Source organism: Alternaria dauci, chromosome 6, assembly GCF_042100115.1.
Source record: "Alternaria dauci strain A2016 chromosome 6, whole genome shotgun sequence".
Taxonomy (NCBI): Eukaryota; Fungi; Ascomycota; class Dothideomycetes; order Pleosporales; family Pleosporaceae; genus Alternaria; species Alternaria dauci.
Window position 1 is genome coordinate 504785 of NC_091277.1, and position 21109 is coordinate 525893.

The 21109-nt window shown below is 53.8% G+C and overlaps 5 protein-coding genes across 5 annotated transcripts; 4 read left to right on the forward strand and 1 right to left on the reverse strand.

The window, feature by feature from the left end:
* Window positions 1-710: 710 nt before the first annotated feature.
* Window positions 711-4547, forward strand: ACET3X_006516 (uncharacterized protein). Its single transcript, XM_069452654.1, has one exon. It carries the CDS (start codon window positions 1231-1233, stop codon window positions 4360-4362), a length of 3132 nt encoding a protein of 1043 aa, XP_069305284.1. The 5' UTR covers window positions 711-1230; the 3' UTR covers window positions 4363-4547.
* Window positions 4548-5310: 763 nt separating this feature from the next.
* Window positions 5311-6883, forward strand: ACET3X_006517 (uncharacterized protein; the record flags this gene model as incomplete). Its single annotated transcript, XM_069452655.1, has 2 exons — window positions 5311-5996; window positions 6058-6883. The coding sequence occupies 2 exons, from the start codon at window positions 5311-5313 to the stop codon at window positions 6881-6883; spliced, it is 1512 nt and encodes a 503-aa protein (XP_069305285.1).
* A 2011-nt stretch (window positions 6884-8894) lies between these two features.
* ACET3X_006518 (uncharacterized protein) lies at window positions 8895-13694 on the forward strand (the record flags this gene model as incomplete). The annotated part of the gene is made up of 2 exons (XM_069452656.1): window positions 8895-9793; window positions 9843-13694. The coding sequence occupies exons 1-2, from the start codon at window positions 8981-8983 to the stop codon at window positions 13692-13694; spliced, it is 4665 nt and encodes a 1554-aa protein (XP_069305286.1). The 5' UTR covers window positions 8895-8980.
* Window positions 13695-14052: 358 nt separating this feature from the next.
* On the reverse strand, window positions 14053-16331 carry ACET3X_006519 (uncharacterized protein). Its single transcript, XM_069452658.1, has 4 exons — window positions 15718-16331; window positions 15283-15659; window positions 14673-15234; window positions 14076-14620 (listed from the first exon to the last, which is right to left on the reverse strand). Exons 1-4 carry the CDS (start codon window positions 16085-16087, stop codon window positions 14208-14210), a joined length of 1722 nt encoding a protein of 573 aa, XP_069305287.1. The 5' UTR covers window positions 16088-16331; the 3' UTR covers window positions 14076-14207.
* Window positions 16332-18030: 1699 nt separating this feature from the next.
* On the forward strand, window positions 18031-20320 carry ACET3X_006520 (uncharacterized protein; the record flags this gene model as incomplete). The annotated part of the gene is made up of 4 exons (XM_069452659.1): window positions 18031-18148; window positions 18200-18357; window positions 18403-20239; window positions 20304-20320. The coding sequence occupies 4 exons, from the start codon at window positions 18031-18033 to the stop codon at window positions 20318-20320; spliced, it is 2130 nt and encodes a 709-aa protein (XP_069305288.1).
* Between the last annotated feature and the right edge of the window lie 789 nt (window positions 20321-21109).

A 21109-nucleotide genomic window follows, 5' to 3' on the forward strand; every position in this document is an offset into this window, starting at 1 on the left:
TGTGCCGAAAAGAGTCATGGTGGGGGGAGGAAAGGCGGATTTCGGCAATGGGCGGAGTGATTTGCACGCTGGAATGCGATCTCCAGGAACGCAGTGTGCCTGGCAAGAACTTGTTATTGCGCACAACGATCGTCGATGCTGACGGTTATTCTTGGGTGTTCATCTCGCTTTCGCAATGGCCGCCGCCCCCCTCTGTGACACGGCGGCAGAACAGCAGGTTTTTCCGGGACATATGGGGTTGCAAAGAGATATCAGGGTCGCCGCGGACAGCTGGGTTGTTGGATGCGCGCTTCCAAGGCCTGCTCATGCGCATCCGGCAGAATGCCATGCGACTCGCTAATCCCCATAAATTCCATCGGAGCGACTAGGCTCGGTTTCACCCGACACGCCGTCGAGAGGGCAAGTCAAGCATGAGCCAAGAAGTCTTCCTTGTACCAATCTTTCACATGTTGTAGTCATCGGCTCCGGCTGCAGTGGATTGGTAAGGCCGCCTGGAAGCTCTTGGCTCGAAAAGCTTCGCGTCTCATTGCCTTTACAGTTAATCGCTCTGCTGCAAAGAGATAGGCGTAGACAGCAGCTTTACCGAATGGGAGAGAGGTGCGGGATGCGTCAGCGAAGACAAAGAGCTGTGCATACGCCCTGCCTGGCCTGTCAGAATCCACATGGCCGTTGTGTCTTTTATTTGTTGAGCTTTAGCTGGAGTTGTTGTGGTGATAACAGTGACTGCCGCCTCCATGACCTCCGTGATCCGTGTCTTCTTCTCCCTGTTGCTCACCTCCCCGACTGCCTCCGGCTTCCGCGGCTTCCTCAGGGCTTCTCGTGCACACAGGCAAAGGCCCAGAGCGGAATAATCCCCAAGCAGCTACATACGTCACGGGTGCGCACGGGTGATATAGGTGCACAGGCTCGGCGCTAAGAAAGGCTTGAAGTGAAACGCTGCCTCTGCAGTAGGCAAAAGACTGGGGGGGGTCACGTCATATCCCGTTCACTTTCGCATCGGCAACCACGCCAGAGGCCGTTCCCAGCCACGGATATACTTGGACTCGCGCCTCCTCGGCTTTGCGAGCACATCAATAGCAATTCCTTTTTTTCCCTTTGCCCAGAGACCCTTTCCACGCTCTTCCCCCCCCTCCTCAGCAAGAGCATTCCCCCGCGTCTGCTTGCCCCCACCCTGCGCTCAGGTAGTCTAACCACGCACACCACGGGCAAAGCTCTCGCACGACAACGACGATGAGTTCCCTAAAGAAAGCGCTTGAGAAGCTCAAGCCGCACCATGGATCGTCGGCCTCTGACGACGACAAGAGCAGCGGCGTCAAGTCTCCCACTTCCGTCAATGGCCGCGCTCAGTCGCCCGCCGCAACGCCGCGCTCTTCCGTGACACTGGGTCGCTCCCGACCCAGCGGCGAGCACAAACGCGGTGACGTCGCCTCTCCCACGGACAGCAGGACCAGCATCGATCAGCCCCGCGGCTCCCTCAGCGGCATCCTCCACCGCCGCACCGAGAGCCCGGGCCGCACCGGCACAAACAAGTCCGGCTCGAGCCACCAGCGCTCCGGCTCCCTCTCTACCCACAGCCCCATGCGCGCTGTCAAGGAGAAGCTGCACATTGGCAACGACTCGAGCGACGAAGATGCCCCCCTCAACCGCGAAGGCGAGCCCATGTCGCGCGGCCAATTGCGCAAGCACGAGAAGCAGGCGCAGCAGGAGGAGCGCCACAAGCAGAACCTCGAGAAGGAGCAGGAGCTCGAGCGCAGGAGGAAGGAGATGGAACAACAGGCTCTCGCCGAGCTGACACCCGAGCAGAGGGCCAAGTACGGTGTCATCCACCCAAACTCCTACTCGGGAGAGTGGAAGCACGAGCCGCGCCACAAGATCCAGGACTTCTCCGCAAAGGATGTCGGCAAGGAGGTCGTCTTCCGTGCCCGCATCCACCACCTCAGGAAGATGAGCTCCAAGTTTGTCTTCCTCATGTTCCGCCAGCAGCTCGCTACCATCCAGGGCGTCCTCTTGGAGCACGCCGACATTTCAAAGTACATGCTGTACTGGGCCGAGCACTTGGACGCCGAGACCGTTGTCCTGGTCAGAGGTATCCTGCAGGAGCCCAAGGCCAAGCAGGGCGAGGTTCTCGGTGCCACCATCCACGACGTCGAGGTTTCCGTCCACGCCCTACACGTCGAGGCTGCCGTCACAGACCACCTTCCCTTCAACGTCAACGAGGCCGAGGTCTCGCAGGCCGAGGTCGATGCCGAGCTGGCACAGGGAGACCACAAGGAGGGCCACACTCGTGTCAAGATTGCGGACCGTACACGCTTGAACAACCGCGTTATCGATTTGAGGACAACCGCGTCTCAGGGCATCTTCCGCATCCAGTCCGGAATCTGCAGACTCTTCCGTGAACAGCTCGACTCGGAGGGATTCATTGAGATTCACACTCCCAAGCTACAGGGTGGTGCTACTGAGTCGGGTGCCAGCGTGTTCAAGATCGACTACTTCGGTCGCGGCGCGTTTCTTGCACAGAGTCCTCAGTTGGCCAAGCAGATGGCCATTTCCGCAGACTTTGGCAAGGTGTACGAGATCGGTGCCGTCTTCCGTGCCGAGAACAGCAACACGTACCGTCATTTGACCGAGTACACTGGTCTGGATCTGGAGATGCAGATTGACGAGCACTACCACGAAGTCCTCCGTGTCTTGGACCGCACTTTCAAGGCCATCTTCAAAGGCATCTACGAGCAATACCGTCCTGAGATTGAGGTCATCAAGAAGCACTTTCCGCATGAAGACCTTGTCTGGCTGGATCAGACACCTATCATCCCCTTCGCCGACGGTGTTCGTATGCTCAACGAGTCTGGCTGGAGAGATGACGATGGCAACGAGCTTGATGTAAATGAGGACCTAGGCACCAGGGATGAGGTGCAGCTTGGCCGTGTCATCAAGCAGAAGCTTGGAACCGACTACTACATTCTGGACAAGTTCCCAGCCAATGCGCGCCCGTTCTACGCCATGAACGACCCCAACGACCCTACTGTTACCAACTCTTTCGATATCTTCTGCAGAGGTCAGGAGATTCTCAGTGGTGGCCAGCGTATCCACGACTCTAACATGCTCCTGGAGAAGATGCGCAAACTCAAGGTTGACCCCAGCTCTATGGAGGAGTACATCCAAGGCTTCCAATGGGGAGCACCACCCCACGGCGGTGGTGGTATTGGTCTTGAACGTATTCTCATGTTGATGATGAACCTTGGAAACATTCGTCATGCTTCCATGTTCCCTCGCGACCCCAAGAGTTTACCGGAGCGGCCAGTCATCAAGCAGCTGCGTCACCCCGAGGCAAGCACTATGCACCCTCCGTGGGAAGGACAGGATCGCGCTATTGCCAAGATCGATTTCCAGCCCATCGAGAAGCTCATCGCCAACTACGGTGATGCCACAAACACCTCGTGGCTGGAGCCTCGCACAGAGATCTGGCGCGACGAGAACACCGGCGCAGCTGTTGGCTTTGTGCCCCAAGATGGTTTCGCCATTACTGTTGGTGACCCTCTTTGCCACGAGTCTCAATATCTCAAGACCATGGCTGGCTACCTCAAGTACATCAAGAAGGAGCGCAACCTCAAGCCGCTCTGGCTTCTTGTGGGATCTGCCACAGAAGAGGTTCTTGCAACCAAGTTCAACTGGCGCACGTTCTCCGTCACTGGAGAGCAGCGTGTAGACCCAGTTCACAACCCTGCGGATAAGGACTCTGACGTTCAGCGCAAGATCCGCCACGCAGAGAAGGAGGGTGTTAAGATCAGTGACTACGCTCTCGGCTCACCACCACCGGCAGATGTCAAGCAGAAGGTCGATGCCCGTGTAACGGACTGGTTGAACAACCGCAAGGGCAAGCAGGTCCACCTGACCAATATCCACCCATGGCAAGATGAGGAACATCGTCAATACCACATTGCCTACACACCTGATGGCACCATTGTTGCGTTCGTCGCCATGGCCCAACTCTCACCTGATCATGGCTGGCAGGTCAAGTACTCGCTCGATTTCCCCGGCGCACCGGGTGGTTCGATTGAGTACATCGTCACGCATGCCCTCAAGCAAGTCGCCGCCAGTGGTGCGACCAGCGTCACCTTTGGTGGTGGTGCTAGCTCAAAGTTCAGCCCAGGACACAACGTCAAGGGCACTCGCGTCAAGGTGCTTAGCCGCGCATATCACGCCATCGCGACTGAACTCAAGCTCACAAACAAGACTGAGTTCCGTGAGAAGCTCGGTGCAATCGATGACCCAAGCTACATCTGTTACCCGCCTCATGGGCTGGGCCCTATGGCGGTCAAGGCCATCTTGAACTTCTTCTCGGACGATGATGACAACAACTAAGTAACATGTGGGTGGATGATATACACGCTAGGATAACGATACATTGATGGATGGTGGAAGGCATGATACCACAAGGCGTTTTGCTGTATGGGTAGGCGGTACTTTTCACCAGTCTGACTCTTTTGAAGGAACATTTGTAGCGGGACGTTTAAGGTAGATAGCGTTTTTCTTAATGTAATACCCCCGTAGTACTGTTCGGTCTTCTCCGTCAACGTGAGATATGCTTATGAATATGTTGGTAGTTTTTTGTGGTTGGGTTTGAGATGTGCTGATGGTGGTAGGTTAAGCATGACTGCGCGATACCTGTACAACCAACCTCGGCATATTTTCACTATTTCCGACGCGACACCGCATCAGGCTCACACGGCAGACACATCGGCAACGATGAGGTTCCACCATCTCACATCTCACAACCGTCATCTCACACCGAAACGAAGACATCGAACATCCAACGCAAAACTCTCGGAAATTGATCCACCTCATCGGCTACGTGCTGACTTGGCGTCGCCCTCCCGATGACGATGGCCTCGTCGCGGGGAACCCTCGGCGCACTAGAAGAAGGCGGGGTCAAGCGCCAAAGTGTTCCGGGCTTGGAGACCTTCGGACCTGCGACACGGCTAGGTAGAATGGTTTTTGGAGGCGTTCGATTGGTCAATCCGGGGATTCTGGTGATGGAGTCGAGATGGGTCTGACGTCTGCTGGTCGCGTGTTGGCGTGGGGAAGCATAGCGCACGTGTGAATACTGTGCGTAGATGAATACCGGCTTGGAGCTATAAGAGAGCCATGTCTAGACGTTGAAGAGGAGGTTAAAGGCGAGTCGTTCCACTCATTGTACGGAGATTCGACAAAGTGCGCTGGGCTTCGTGCTACTGCGAAAGTAGTTCTACTCGGTTAACGAGCTCAGCTCCTCTTTCTTTCCTTCTTCCGGCTCTCTCGCGACCAGCTAAGATGTCTTTGACAACGCTCCTGTTGACGCCCTATTCCATCCTTCTCATCCCGGTCATCTTCTATGTCCTGCCTTACCTCCGCAATTGGCAGATCCGCGACATACCAGCTCCATTCCCAGCGGCTTGGACAAATCTCTGGCTCCTATACCAATGCCGGCGCGGGAAACGTTTTCTCGCTGTCCATGAAGCACATAAGAAATACGGAAAGCTCGTTCGCCTCCAGCCACATCATGTCAGTATCGCGGATGCGGACGCCATTCCTCACATCTACGGTCATGGCAATGGGTTCCTAAAGAGCGAGTACTATGACGCTTTCGTGTCGATCAGGCGTGGTTTGTTCAATACACGGGACCGTGCTGAACATACGAGAAAGAGGAAGACGGTATCTCACACCTTTTCAGCCAAGAGTGTGTTGCAGTTTGAGCAGTATATTCATCATAACCTTGAAGAGCTGCAGAAGCAGTGGGATCGAAGGGCGGAAAGCGCTGAAAAGAAGGGAGAATGGTATCACATGGACGCGCTGAATTGGTTCAACTACCTGGCCTTTGACGTTATTGGCGACTTGGCGTTTGGAGAGCCATTCGGTATGCTAGCCAAGGGCAAGGATGAGGCGGAGGTTAGCAAAGGGGGGCAAATTACATATGCTCCTGCTATCGAAGTGTTGAACCGAAGAGGAGAAGTTAGTGGGTATGTCAAAATCATGTCCCCCAATTCTACGTATCTGATCCTAGTGACTAACAACATTCAGAACCATCGGATGTTTCCCCGCTATCAAACCCTACGCAAAACACCTCCCAGATCCCTTCTTCAGCCAAGGCATGAAGGCCATCGAAGACCTCGCCGGGATAGCAATCGCCCGCGTAAACGCGCGGCTCGAGAAACCATCTGAGCGCGTCGACCTCCTGGCCCGCCTAATGGAAGGCCGTGACGAAAGCGGCCAGAAACTCGGCCGCGAAGAACTCACAGCCGAAGCCCTAACCCAACTGATCGCCGGCTCAGACACCACTTCCAACACCTCCTGTGCCCTTCTCTACCACTGTCTCCAGCACCCAGACGTAGTCCACAAACTCCAAAAAGAACTAGACGACGCCCTGCCAGACCCAGACGCCGTACCAAGCTACGCCCAAGTCAAAGACCTACCCTACCTAGACGCCGTCATCAAAGAAACAATGCGTATCCACAGCACCTCTTCGCTCGGTCTTCCCCGCCTCATCCCCCCAGGCCCTGGTATAACGCTGCTAGGCCACCACTTCCCTCAAGGCACCGTTCTCTCCGTCCCCGCATACACCATCCACCACTCGACAGAGATCTGGGGCGAAGACGCAGATGTATTTCGGCCTGAGCGCTGGGAAAATGTTACGGAAAAACAGAAGGCGGCTTTTATCCCGTTTAGCTATGGGCCGAGGGCTTGTGTGGGGAGGAATGTTGCGGAGATGGAGTTGGCGCTTATTGTGGGGACCGTGTTTAGGAGGTATGAGTTTGAGATTCGACAGGGCGAGTTGGAGACTAGGGAGGGATTTTTGAGGAAGCCGTTGGGGTTGGAGGTGGGGATGAGGCGGAGGAGGTTTGAGTAGGTGGGGATGAGGGAGTTGGTTGGGGAAGTGGAATGTGATGAGCATGTGATGAGCATGTGATGAGGACTTGGTGATGGCGTTGTTTTCGACGCAGAATTAAAACATATGAATATATTACATTGCTAGAGTTAGCTCAACCGATATAAAGATATCCATGACGTATTAATAGATCCCATACCCATCTACACTCTTCCTGTCTCGCGACATAATGAGAGAATTGCACTCGGTCTAGAGAAGAGACGAATAAATAGGGGAAAACATTTTCGGACTACCCTATCCACTATTCGGACCACCCCAAAAAGATAAGATGAGATAGAAGCAATTCATTATCTTAATATTGCATAATTAGGTAATAATATTTTAAAGTGTAGATTAATAAGAATATTTAGGTGGGGTTAAATCCTTCTATCTAATCTTTTTAGAAGGATTAATATTTTAGGGGGCTAAGGGCGGTGAATTGCTTCTATCTCATTTTTGTTAGATAATATTCTTAGAGATATTTAGTAGTGAATTGCTTTCATCTGATCTTTTGGGGTGGTCCGAATAGTGGATGGGGTGGTCCGAAAATGTTTTCCCTAAATAGACGTGGTAAAAATGAACGTCTGTGTGATTCGACATATTTAAATAAAATCAAATACCGAAAGTAGCACTCCCAATCTGAGTAGCTCGACAGCCTTGCTAGTGCGTACCCTAGGGGGACGGCAGGTGTTTCGTAGATCTTGTTGTGTGGAAACCCCGCCTATCTCATGTTTCTCAACCTATTCGCGCACTCCTCCATTTCCTTATCCATCTGAGCAATGGTCTTTTTGTATTTTGGTGGCTTTGGTCTTCGCTTCCGTTCCTCCTCATATGCATCAAGCGGTCCACTACCCCCGTTGCGGCATGATAGACACTTTCCCGTTAGCCTAGGAAAAAGTTCGAGGGGAGCCGTGAAGTCATGGTCGCAGTCGCCATTCAATACGAGAGTCGTACATTCGACAACATAGTCTCCCCATTCAATTCCGAAATGTGTACACCCCTCATATCTTCTAAAGTGACACGAGCATTCCTGTGGTGCGATAGCAGGTTGAGTAGGGGTGAATTGGTCTGTGAAACGGACGATTGGCTGTGCCATGGTGGTGTCGCATACGTCTCGGGTGTTCGGGTTTCGGGTTAAAATAGACTTCGATATAGAACTTGTGGTTTGGAAGATGACAGTAGTGGGATTTGTTTAGACTGTATGATGTGGAGACGTTGTAATATGGAGAGGCTTCGGGTTTTGACGTTGACACCGCCATCATGGTGTCGACCTACCGGATTTTATACTGTCTCCTGGAGCCATGACTACTAGAGGAGTCTTCACGCGCCTGTAGTCAAAGGATAGGTCACGAACACTCTCTGCGTTCGAGTGCTGTGACATTGCTCTGGACATCTGGTGCGTCAAGCAGTGTAGCTTCTTGGTGTGAAGGAGTCAAAAGACTGGAGTATGAGTGCAGAGGGATACCGCTGCCCTGACTGCGCCGGGAATATGGATTGTACGACATGAGAGTGGCCTGGAACAACAAATACATTGTGCCTGCTGGTCTATGTGTCTGCTTGGGAATGGGATGCTCGACTAGTATTGCCCCTTCATGGCTTGCAAATGGTTATGATGACGAGACAAGATGAAATGTCATGAACGAAACGACCACGAAATCGCTCTGGAGAACTATGCTGTTGGTAACCTGCTACGCGCTTGTTGTAAGAGGGCTGGATGGAAAGGATGCTGGCTGGTGTAAACTGCCCAGGTGCTCTCAGGAACCACAATGCGGCTGTCGACAAGGGCGAACAAGAGTCTTGTACATTTCAATGTCGCCGGAAGCAGGCTGGAGTTTGTTTGATTCCTTTATATTTTCACGTTCTCAGCCAGTGAAGTGGGTCGCAGTGACGTTAGTGAAGCGCGGAACCAAGCGCCCCAGTTCAAGCCGCACGGGCCAAGGCTTAGCGTAGCGGCCATTGTCGCGAACTCCCGGGCATCTACGCGTATCGCAGTCAAAGGCTCAGTCAACACCCGCCACAAACCTCGACCGCAACCCACCCGCCGTAATCTCGGAAGCAGCACCGCCTGCGTCGCCTACCATGGCGCCCAACGAGCTCGCCGACGTAGCGGACGACGCCTCGTCGGGCGGCTCCTTCACCCTGTTGAAGCAGCAGCTCGAGCTCGACTTCAGTTTTGCACCGCGCCGCGTCAAAGGCCTCACCACACTCGACATACAGCCCGACCAGGCCCAGCTGCGGGACATTGCACTCAACTGCCGCCAGCTCAGGCCGACGAGCATCAAGATCGACGGAGAGAGGGCCGCCTTTAGCTACTCGAACCTGCACCAGCGCCTGACGCTGTATCCCGGCACCGGCCTCGAGCAGTACCACTATGCAAAAGAGCGGATAGCGCGACATGCGCAGGGCGGGGAGGACGAGCTGGTTATTACGGTGCCCGACAGGGTCAAGATTCGGGAAGTGAAGCCTTCCGAGGCTGGCATGACCGACGACGCCCCGGGCACCTTTTATGCGCCGCTGAAGCTGGAGATTGAATACGAACTGGACGATTTCCGGGACGCGCTACAATTCGTCGGAATCGAGGATGGAGACGCCCGGTACCCGCATGCCTACACGCGCAACTCGTCCTTTCCCGGTTCGGCATCGTGTCTGTTTCCGTGCATAGACGACGGCGAAACGCGCTGTCTATTCGATGTTTCGATTCGCTACCCACGAACGCTGGGGGATGCGCTTAGCAAAACTCCAAATCCTCATTCGAATGCGCAAGCACAGAGAGAGGGTGCTGACAAGGCCGACAGTGTCATGTTGGACGCGGACGACGACCAGGTGGACTTGTCCGAGGAAGAGAAGGCCATGGAGATGCAAGTCATCTGTTCTGGCACACTTACAGACGATGTGAGTCTCCATATGCACCATCTCATGTGTTTTGTGCTAACATATAAAGATTCTCGATCCCGCCGACTCCACTCGAAAGACGGCGAGCTTCTCCTGCGATACACTTGTCCTTCCACAGCATATCGGCTTCGTAATCGGCCCCTTCGAACACGTCGATCTCTCAGAATACCGTGATACACTTGACGACGAGCGCTTGGGAGAGAATGCCATCAAGGTCCATGCCTTCTGTCTGCCAGGCAAAGAAAACGAGGTCCGGAATAGCGCCATGATGCTAGCCCGAGCACTCGACACCTTCACCGAGCGCTTCCAGAGTTATGCGTTCGGCAACTCTTACAAGCTCGCATTTGTCGATGATTTGGAGTGGGACACTGCGCATACAGCCTCCTTCTCCATCTGCAGCTCTCGCTTGCTGTTTCCCGAGACAGTATGGGAGCCGCTGGAACACACAACTAGGGTGCTGGTACACGCGGTAGCCAGCCAGTGGATAGGTGTCGATGTTATTGCACACAACCCAGAAGACCACTGGGTCATCGTTGGTGGCTCCTGGTTCATGGCTGAGCTCTACCTCCGAGAGTTGTTCGGTCGGAACGATTGGCGTTTCCGGCAAAAGCTGATGGTTGACAAGGTCATCCAAATGGACCGGAAGCGCCCTTCATTACAGCAGCTTGGATACATCTTGCAGCTGGATCCGGGCGAGGTTGAGTTCATGGAGCTGAAATCGCTCATGGTACTCTCCATCCTCCACAATCGCCTGGTAAAACAAAGCGGAAAGAATGGTGTCGACAGGTGCTTGTACAGGATGCTGTTCAATGCTCGTCAGGGCAAGTACCCCAACGGCGCGATTGCTTCGGAAGACTTCTTCGACATATGCGAGAAGGTTGGACACCAAAAGCTAGAGTCCTTTTTCCAGCAATGGATCGTAGGATCTGGATGTCCGACTTTCCACTGTGTGCCTTCATTCAACAAGAAGAAGCAGGTGGTACAGCTTACCATCAAGCAGCTTCAGGCTGATTCATCCATAACAAATATCGAAAACGGTCTCGCCGCGGACGACTTCATGCGCGAAGCAAAGGAAAAGTCTCGCGACTTGCGCTCCGCGACAGGATATCCGACCTTTGTCGGCCCAATGACCATCCGAATTCACGAAGCTGACGGCACACCCTATGAACACATTGTCGATATCAACTCGAACAACGTCAAAGTGGAAATCCCGTACAACACAAAATACAAGCGTCTGAAGAGGAACCGACTGAACAAAGAGCGCATGGCTGCTGCAGCAGGCCTTGATGCCTCGGGTGAAACACAAGAAGATGTCACCTTTTACATGCTCGGAGATCTCTTCATGTCCCCTCAAGAGCACAGTGAGTGGCGACTAGATGATTGGCCAGCGGAAGACGAGGCCAAGCAGGAGGGTGAAGCTTACGAGTGGATCCGTATTGATGCAGATTTTGAGTGGATATGTCGGACCAACATCGAGGACATGCCATCGTACATGTACGTCTCGCAGCTGCAACAAGATAAGGATGTTGTTGCGCAAGCAGAGTCGATACAGTTCCTCGCCAACAAGGAAGGTCATAAACTGATTTCGACTTTCTTGGTGAAGACCCTCATGGATAATCGATACTTCCACGGCATACGAACCATGGCGGCTATGGTCTTGGCTCAGAGTGCGTTGAAGCGGACCGAGTGGGTTGGCCTTTTCCATCTGAAGAAGGCTTTCCGCGAGCTTTTTTGCTTGCCCAACTCGCCCATGACTCGGTCGAACGACTTCTCTGATCGCAGCATGTACCTGATTCAATGTGCTATACCCCAAGCCATTGCGAAGATCAAGGGCGAAGATGGGAGATCCCCATTAGAGGCAAAGCGCTTTCTGCTCGACCTAGTGCGGTACAACGACAACCGTGGAAACGATTACAGCGACGATCACTACATTTCTACACTGATGCGGTGTCTTGCGGAGACCCTCACAAAGACTACTGCCAGTTCCGAGCTCAGCCACGAGGAATGGGCTCAAGAGCAGGACTTCACAAACAAAGCTATTGGGGAGCTTACCCGACATCAGAGGCTTGATGAGTGGATCCCTACCTACCAAAACGTCTACACATCCACTGCCCTCGATTGTGCACTGAAGTTGGTCATGAGCCGCGTTACCCCATTCAAGCCAACCGAATTTCTCCAGTATGCCCAGCTAGGCAACGCAGATAACGTGCGCCTGAAGGCCTGGGAATGCTTGATTCGGCTAGGCATGATCCGGAAAGATACGATATTAAGGTTTCTTATGCACGAGATCAGGTCCGACCCCTCACCGTACTTTAGGAAGCAGCTGCTACGCATCTTCGGCATCGCTATCGGACAGATCGCTACTGGTGACGTTTGGGCACCAGAGAAGACTGTGGAAACCTCGGCAGATACGCTGATGATCGAGAACGAAGCCAGCAATGCTGAGCGTGCGTCGGCTCTCGCTCGACAGAACCTTAACGGGGCTCTGAGAGGATTGAAGAGCGACTTGCAGGGTAACATCACCCTCCGTATGGTACTGGAGGAAGCCTTGAAGTCAACAGCACTGTCGACAAGCGACATGTCTGAGCTCCTGGACATTTGCGACATGATTTTCGATAACCAGAAGGTGAACAAGCTACCTATCAAACTGGCTCTTCCACGCTACTGGAGAGTGGAACACATCGGAAAGGGAGTGCTGCGCTTTAGACACAACAGCAGGTTCCGGACCAGGAAGATGCCTCCCCGGGAAGAAGTAGAGGAAGAGATAAGGAAGATGCGAGAGGCAAAAGCGGGCTTTTCCGCTCCGCCGGTACAGCAGCCTCAGCCTCAACCTCTACCTCTACCTCAGCCTCTACCTGTGCTTCAGCCCATACGAGACGCAGCTGCCCCAGCTCCGAAACCACCAGCATTGCCGAAGTTGTCGCTCAAGATCGGTGGGAAGAAAAAGTCTGCCACATCTCCACCGCCAACGGCTGGAACTCCCCATGCCCATTCGAGGAACCAGTCTATCGTATTCTCGCCCACTGTCTACCATTCGCCATCACCAGCACCCATGTCAAAGCCGGCGTCTCCAGCCCCAGTAGCAAATTCAACAATAGCAGTAGCACAGCCGGCGCCACCCCCTGCTGCTCCGGCTCAGACGGATTCGCGTTCGTCAACCCCAGAGGTGCCACTGATGCAACCTTCAAAGAAGATTGCGACCCCAGCAGCAACCCCCAAGCCAGCGGTTTCAGCACCTGCTCCTGTTCAGGCTCCGAAGGCCCCCATTTCGGCACAGCCAGCTCCTGCCCCAGTTACCAAGACTCCGGTTCCACTGCCCAAGGTCTCTGCCCCAGCTTCTACGCCTGCCCAAGCGAAGCCAACTCCGAAACCAGCCCCGACAATCATCAAAGTGCCGAAACCTATGTCTACCACTCCTACCATTCAGTCACCCGTCCCTCTGCCGGCTCCCAAGCTCAAGATCAGGACCAAAACCGCATCTGGCTCCACCGTACCATCGAGACCTTCCAGCGCCGCTCCCTCACCGCGCCCGAGTGCAGCCCCATCACCCCGACCCAGCGTCGTTCCTCCTCCATCACGCCCCGTTGCTGCTAATATATTAGCCATAGCAAGGCCGGTAATCAAGCAGAAGAGAAGCAAAATCGTCAAGCTACGCCTTCCTTCTCGACTTCTCTCAAGATTCCCTCCAGGAGAGAGCAGGAAACGCAAACTGGTTTCTGGAAACGGGGACGACGATAGGCCGTCTAAGCGTCAGAGTTTGGAAGCAAGCAGTATGTTGAATGGTAACGGTGCCGCTAAGAGCGGATTTGTTACCGTGGAGAGGGGTGGCAGTGAAAGGCCGAGGTTGCTTCTAAAGATGAAGGTGGGAAAAAATAAACTACCTACCGAGCGGAAGTTGTGAGCGGGAAGCTGGCTGATGGCAGTTTCAGGAAGTGGGAGGTTTAGGGGGGGTAAACATGAGGACCAAGGGTAACATGCATTTTTAAGGTGTTATAACGGATGGGCATATCTTCCTCCTCCAGCGAACGAAAAAGGACTTGGGAAAATGGAGGAATTAAGACAGCTGCATGATGCGATTAGGACTACAGCATTCAGCGACGGCGTTTTTATGTTTTCATTCTTTTTTCATGGTGGATGGGACGCTAGGTGGATATACCCCCCGTTTGCTGGCACTAACGAACCTCATCTGTCTACTGGATTCGTATAGTTAGACCGGCTGGAGTAAGAATGCATAATTCACTATTCTATAGGACCCATTTGTTCATGGTGAAATATGAATTGACGGCAAGTATCAATACTGAAAAAGGCCACTCTCCCGAAACCCGCAGCGCTGGTACGCCATAGCAAAGGGTATCTACCATTACACGTTTCGAATCTACATACGCAAATGAAAATATGGCCTAAGCCAAGAGTATCATGTTCGCCAGAGCAGTCGCTTCACAGATCGTATACCGGATTGGAAGACTGATTCGCTCATAGAGGCTGGAGTAGGTGTCCTGAGTGTAGCGATTGTAGGTATCTCCTCCTGAGGCTCAGACTTGGTCGTCTCTGTCGCATCCTTGGCAGCTTCAAAAGCCAAAGTCGCATCCTGCGCAGGCTCAAAAGCTACTGCCGTATCTTCCCTTGATTCGAAAGCCATTGTCGCTGTAGTCGCCACCACCGCACTCGTAGCCATGTCTTGCACAGCATCTGGAGGAGAGTCCTCCCTGCCAGTCTCTGTTTTGAGACGTTTTGTATGTGGTAAAGTAGGTTTCATAGCCGAACCGTAAGAAGCGCGTTTTCTCTTCTTCCCCAAGGATCCGAGTGGACGGCCTCTCTTCCTTGGTCCTAGGAACGGATTTTAGTTGTTAGTCGGATGAGGATGGTTCGGCTGTCTCACCCTTTGACTCGGTGTCAGTTGTCGGTGCATCTTTGATCTCAACTTGTCTATAGTCGTCTGCGTCACCGATGACTGAGTCCGCGTCACCATCCCGGATTGGCGTATCGCCGACGCCAGATGTCTTGGTGAAAGTGACGTTGTCTTTGTCGTCTGCATCATCGCCAATTTGAGGGGCTGCGGTCGAAGGCGCAGGCTTCTCTGATGCAACGTCCCCAGCCTTCTCAATTATCTTGCTGCACATGAGACACGATATGTCTACGTTCCACTTCCGCTTAATCTTCCCTTCATGCTTCTCTATGATTGTGAGGCGGGTCTTGCTGCCCCCCTTCATCTTTGCCTCAAAGGTTCGTGCGGCTTCGCTCTGGCTGGATGCGATTTCGCTTTTGCTGAGTCGACTTTGCTTCTTAGATTTCGATGGGGTCGCCGCTTGCTTTGCGCTCAAGTCTTGGAGCGCTCGCTGTTTCAAGCACCCTGCGTGAAGCCACTCTCTGCAATGTGGGCATTGAACAAGAAGCTCGTCCGGATTGCTGGGCTGCTTATCAATGCAATAGGTATTCAGTTTCTGTGGCATGGTCAGTATGAGGTGGAGAGTTGCAACGAGAGTACGTACGCTTAATCGATTGGTCTTCTTTGTGATATCGAAGCTTTGACGGAAGAACAGCTGATCTGCCGGAAGTTCCATGTCCTCTGGTTTGTCGTTCCAATGTACCACATTTGCAATAGATTCTACTGTGACGGCTTCGATGACGTCCATGTGGTTGCTGACTATCAGCTCGGCTCCACCATGATGCGGTTGTCGACCCCCCGGTAGATCCTCTGGTCGATATGCCCAAAATACTCTGAGGTAAACATGGGAGGCGTCTCCGGCGCGGACCTCGAGCACCTTGGCGAGCCAATGCTGTACTGAAATCGGACCTTCTTCGACGTGATCTTGTTCGCTCTTTCTCACAAAGACCATCTGGCCGACTTGGAATTCTTCGCCGTTTACTGAAGCGTTTGTGTTAGCGCGACCAGACTCAGGATGCATCACAAGCCTGGGACTCACTGGTAAACTTGCGATAGCGGTTTGTACTCTCCCAGTATCGTGCGGGTAAGATCTTGACATGAACTTGGCCCAGTTGCATGTCTTGGAATTGATTTGGCTCTACGATGTCTGCGTCTAGAGGTGCAAGGTGACCAGGGTATTTGTTGTTCTCCAAACCATTTGCACTGCGCTTTTTCTGTGTAGTCAGGGCCTTGGTTTGCTTCTTTGGTGCCTTGGTGTCTACAGCTACGACCTTGAAGCCAGGAAAGTTGTCTACCGTCGACCAGTCGATCTTTCGTTTCTTTGCGGCGGGGTCCATCGCATCGCTGATTGGAGGGGCAGACGCAGTATGCACGGGCATTTTATCTACTGCCTTGCGTTTGCGCGCCATTGTGAGCGATTGGGGATGGGGGTTTGGCGTTTGTGGTTCGGTGGAGTGATTGTCGTGCGTGGTGATTGTGGGTGTTCGAGCTTTCGCGTACGGTCAAAGCGGATACGACCAACACTCTGACAGACACAACGAGACGTGAGCGAAGGTTCGGTGAGAGAGCGGCGGACTGAAGGCGTTGATGATTCCGTGTTTTGGCTTCAGGGTTCGATGTGTAGACTCAAAACGAGATGTACGAACATCGCACATGAGACGCGTTCGAAGTGGAGTAACCGATCCGACGCGTTGTCAGCTGCTGGAGCAATGACGGTACCGCAGTCATGGAACGCTAGTCCCGATGTATGACATCACGTGTGTCATGGTTGTCAGACCTCTGCATAGCTATGATCCATCACCACATGTTCCACAAACGCAAAGGCAAGGCAATGCAAGGCAATGTAATGCAATGCAAGGCAAGGAGGTTCTCGTCAGCATAAGGTCTCTCTTGAGAAGTGCTCAGGACAAAAGAGGCATGGCGGCGGCTTCGTCCTGGATTACCAATGTGTAGTCGCCGGAACAAAACAAACCATGGACCCGTCCACGGCTACAGAGCCCAGCCTTGATTTACGTGACGCCACCATTGACGATGACATTCGTCATTCAACCGGCCATGTTTATCCAAGTGAATATCGTTGTTTTGAAAAGACATCGTGACGCAGCACAAGAGGCAGAGGCTGCTTGACTAGGATTGCATGCAAGCAAGATCTGTATGCCCGGCCAGCGCATTTGATAGTTCCGGACAAGATGGTAGTAGCACAACTGGGTACCCCAGATTCCGTGAGCCGCGTTCCGGCCACTATTGCCAACAACACATATCGAGGCCAAGATGCACAGCCACACCATCATGGCTACCCAGAAGAGGAGAAGGTTGTGCCGAGTGGCCGAAGACAGGCGGGCGGCCGCGAATTTAGTCTAGTACGGGGCCTCAGAATGGGCTGGGAATACGACTAAGGGCCAATGAGTAAGCGTGCAGTGGCCATGGAGATGTTTGGAAGGATTCCCGCGTTGAGAACACGCGGCCATGCGTCGTTGTCGATGAGCAACGTCTTTCAGTCTGCGCCGACATGGACAAATTCATGGTCAAGTACAGATCTGTCACTCGGTAGAGGGATCATCCAGAACTCGCCGATCTCCTAAGAACCCTTTCTCCAAGGTTCGCGTCATAGGCATGTCTGATCCCTGCCGCGCGCGCCCAGAAATCCCTCCACAAGTCTAACTCCACCACGGACCTTAGCTATACGTACTACGCCTACCGCTCTTTCGCTCCTTGTAGTTTTCCATAATTTCTCCCTCCTCCCTACTTTGCACCCGCCCGTAATTCTGTCCTCTTGTCGCTCGTTTTCGAGGAACGCCTCTAGTCCCTGCATCGCAACATCCAGCAAGCCGGTGTACCCGTGGCTTGCGCGCCTGGCCCAATACCAACAACGCGCCCGTAGAGCACCTGCATTGTGTACCGCAGCGAGGAGAGACCTTCCACGTATACCTGGAACCATCACTGGTCGCTGCCATGGGTCGTCCAAAGAGAGGTAAATAATGCGCCTGCTACATAATGGCTGCCCTCCCTACTGTGTCAGCAGGGATGGTCTATGGAAGAACATTCACTAATGTTGCGCCCTGTTCGCCCCTTCACAGTTCTGTCGTTTATGTCACAATGGGGCGGTTCCAACCAGCATACCTTGCAGAGGAACCCTCCGTCTGCTGGTCACTCGCCGGGCCCCGCGTCCCCCGCTCCGCCTTCACCCTCTACCAAGCAACCGGTAACTTCAGCCAACTTTGCGCAATCCGCCACGGCTCTGGACACGTACAATAACGAGCGACCTCCCTCTCGGGCGACTCAACGCGACCGTAGCGACTCCCGAGCCTCAGTACGCCCCATGTCCATGATCCAAACATATCAACCGCCAGTCATGGAAGTAAGCCAGGACACACTGCCAGAGCTGCAGCGCATCTTCATGTTCCTCAACAGCCATTCCAACAAGCTGTACCAAGAGGGTTACTTCCTCAAGTTCCACGACACCGATACCCGTACGTCTGACCTATAAGCAATGCTTGTTTGTGATACTGACGGCAACGCAGGTGGCCGTCCTGCGCCAGATCGAAGGTGGCAGGAGTACTTTGTCCAGCTTGTTGGCACCATTCTCTCACTATGGGATGCGAGTGCGCTGGACCGGGCCGGTGGCGAGACTGAAGTCTTGCCAACATTCATCAACCTGACAGACGCTGCGATCCACATGGTACCTTCATCCATAACTTCCACAAGACCCCTCTAACCCCACCAGATCCCCTCCATGACCCTAAAAGACGGAAAGAAGCTCGACAACATCCTCAGCGTGTCGACAGCTGCGAGCAACAAATTCCTCTTCCACTTCGATTCCTACCACGCCCTTACGCAGTGGACCGCTGGCATCCGCCTCGCCATGTACGAACATACAACTCTCTCGGAAGCATATACGGGCGCATTGATTGCTGGCAAGGGCAAGACGCTCAACAACATCCGCATGATTCTGGATCGACAGTGCGCAAAGTACGAAGACTGGGTACGCGTTCGATTTGGCGCAGGCACCCCATGGCGCCGCTGCTGGTGTGTCGTCTCTCCACCAGACGAGAAGGAGTATATCAAATTGCAAAAGCTACAGAAGAAGGGCAACGCTTACGAGCGGCCACCAATACTCAAGGGCGACATCAAGTTCTACGAGACCAAGAAGGTTACCAAGAAGACAAAGGCCATTGCCACTGTCAGGGACGCATACTCGTGTTACGCCATCTACCCACAATCGAAGCCGCTAATTGACCAGTCCACGCTGGTCAAGATCGAGGGCAAGATTACAGTACACTCCACGCCAGAAAGCACGACAGAAGGATTCGTCTTTGTCATGCCAGAGTCGCGTCCGGCTATTTCAGGATTTGAGATTATGCTCCAGTTTCTCTTCCCTGTCTTCGATACGTTCTCGCTATACGGACGCCCAAAAAAGCTCATCGCGGACGTGTTGGATACCCGTGGCTTGATGTTCGCCATGCCTTCCGACAGACGGTACGGCTACTTGGAGATGTGGGATGTCGTGGGCTTGATCAATACCGAGGGCAGTGACAAATGGTCAGAGCGCCAGTGGAGGAAACAGTTGAAGGACCTGACGTCGACACGTATGACGTCCGTAACCCAGGACGCAGAGTCGGTCTACAGCCGCGCCAGCCGTAGGAATACCGTCAGCCGAGCAGGCTTCACACCACGCGGTCTACGATTCGAAGACCAGGGTTCTGTTCGCTCTAGTCCGTCCACGCGCCAGTCGTCGCCTACACGTAAATTTCCGGACTTTGAAGTGCCAAAGACCCGTCGTGCCGGAACCGCTCCCGCAGTGAACCCATTCGGTACTCCACGCCATCAGCGATCGGTATCGGAGCAAGTCAGCGGACCCAACAACCAGAACTCGCCATCTAGGTTTACGCAAGACGAAACGCCCTACGAGGACGAACGCGCGCCGACTCCTCCCCAACACCGTGTGCTCAACAGCTCCTCGAATGGCGCAGTCCAACCGTACGATTCGGCGTCCGACTACGATGAGAGCCCTGTCAAGGAGCCGCAGAACCTTCCGCCACCTCCGGCAGATTTGTCTGCTCCGCCGCAGGGTTATGTTGACCTTCCTCCTACTCAGGAGCACGCTGCCAACCAAAAGCCGCCTATTCGCCCCAACATGCCTATGGCGAAGCCAAACCCTGCCGTCGATTCTGCTACGCTGCAGCAAATGGCTGATGCCTCACATGGATCGTTCCCAGTTGGCCTAGCTGGGGCAGGTGCAGCTGCAGCCTGGAGAAACCAGGATACTATACAGAGCAGGCGCAGTGGCGACTACAATGGATACGGTGATCAAGGGCAGGCCATGTATCTTGGTGTAAACTCAAGGCCACCCCCATCGAACCAAAACTCTGGTAACCGCCTATCTACCATTCCTGCATCGCCCTATGTCGAGCACTCCGAATTCGTCGATTCTCCAACAGGCTATCAGCCGACAGCTCCGCCAGTTCCAGAACACAGTGAGTTGCCGCCGCAACCCCCCACCCACGAGCTTCCTTACCGCCCACATCCCGAAAGTGGCGGTATACCTCGTAAACCCGTACCAGGTCCGTCTCCCCTAGCCTCAGAAGAGGATGATACCCTTTCGACTACAAGCTCAAGACTCGACAGTTTACGAGAAGACGTAATCGACCCTGAAGCTCTCGACGCTTTCAATACCCAACCTACACTGCACCGTCAGGCAAGTGCATCTAGTAGTCGCTACGACGACGATGCGATATCGACTTCTACACCAGACTATGCTAGCATTGCTGAAGAGGAGGAGCCTGCTTCTCCGCCACGAAAGGTGCCGGAACGACGCGCAGATCGTCCTAGAAGTGGCGTCTTGACAATGATCGGAGACCCAAATGTGAAGCCTCCTTCGGATGAAGATCCGCATGGCTACAAATCAGTGCTGGACCCAGCACAGGCACCTGCAGCTGTGCCCAGTATTGATTTTGGCCCAACGTACGCTCTAGACTTTGACGGCAAGCGCCCAGGCACCAGCGGGACCATGACACAGATGTTACACGACAACAGTGCCTCGCGATCCAAAGAGAACCTTGCGACGACTCCGAACGAACAGAACCGACTTTCGTTCATCTCTGCAGGAAGCACACCAAACACGCCTATGCATGTGCCTAGTGGTTCAAACTCTCCACAGATAAACGACTCACGACAGGTCGCGTGGCAACCGGCTGCAGCCTCACCACAGCAGCCAGATCGACAGAGGCTGGATCCTGAAGAATGGGTAATGCAACGTGCGACTCAGCAGCAGCCTATGACGTACGGACATGGGAGAAGCAAGTCGCATACCCCTCCTCCATTCGGTCGCACGCATTCTGGAGACTGGAGTCAAATGCAGCCTACTACCGGTCGCACACACTCTGGAGATTGGAGCCAGATGCAGCCTCCTTTCGTCCGCACACATTCTGGGG

Coding starts and splice junctions, on each gene's coding strand:
- ACET3X_006516 (XM_069452654.1), top strand. CDS start 1,231: ATGAGTTCCCTAAAGAAAGCGCTTGAGAAGCTCAAGCCGCACCATGGA.
- ACET3X_006519 (XM_069452658.1), bottom strand. CDS start 16,087: ATGGCGCGCAAACGCAAGGCAGTAGATAAAATGCCCGTGCATACTGCG. Junction 15,660..15,717: donor CCGCTATCGCAAGTTTACCA/GTGAGTCCCAGG, acceptor CAAACGCTTCAG/TAAACGGCGAAGAATTCCAA. Junction 14,621..14,672: donor AACTGACACCGAGTCAAAGG/GTGAGACAGCCG, acceptor ATCCGTTCCTAG/GACCAAGGAAGAGAGGCCGT.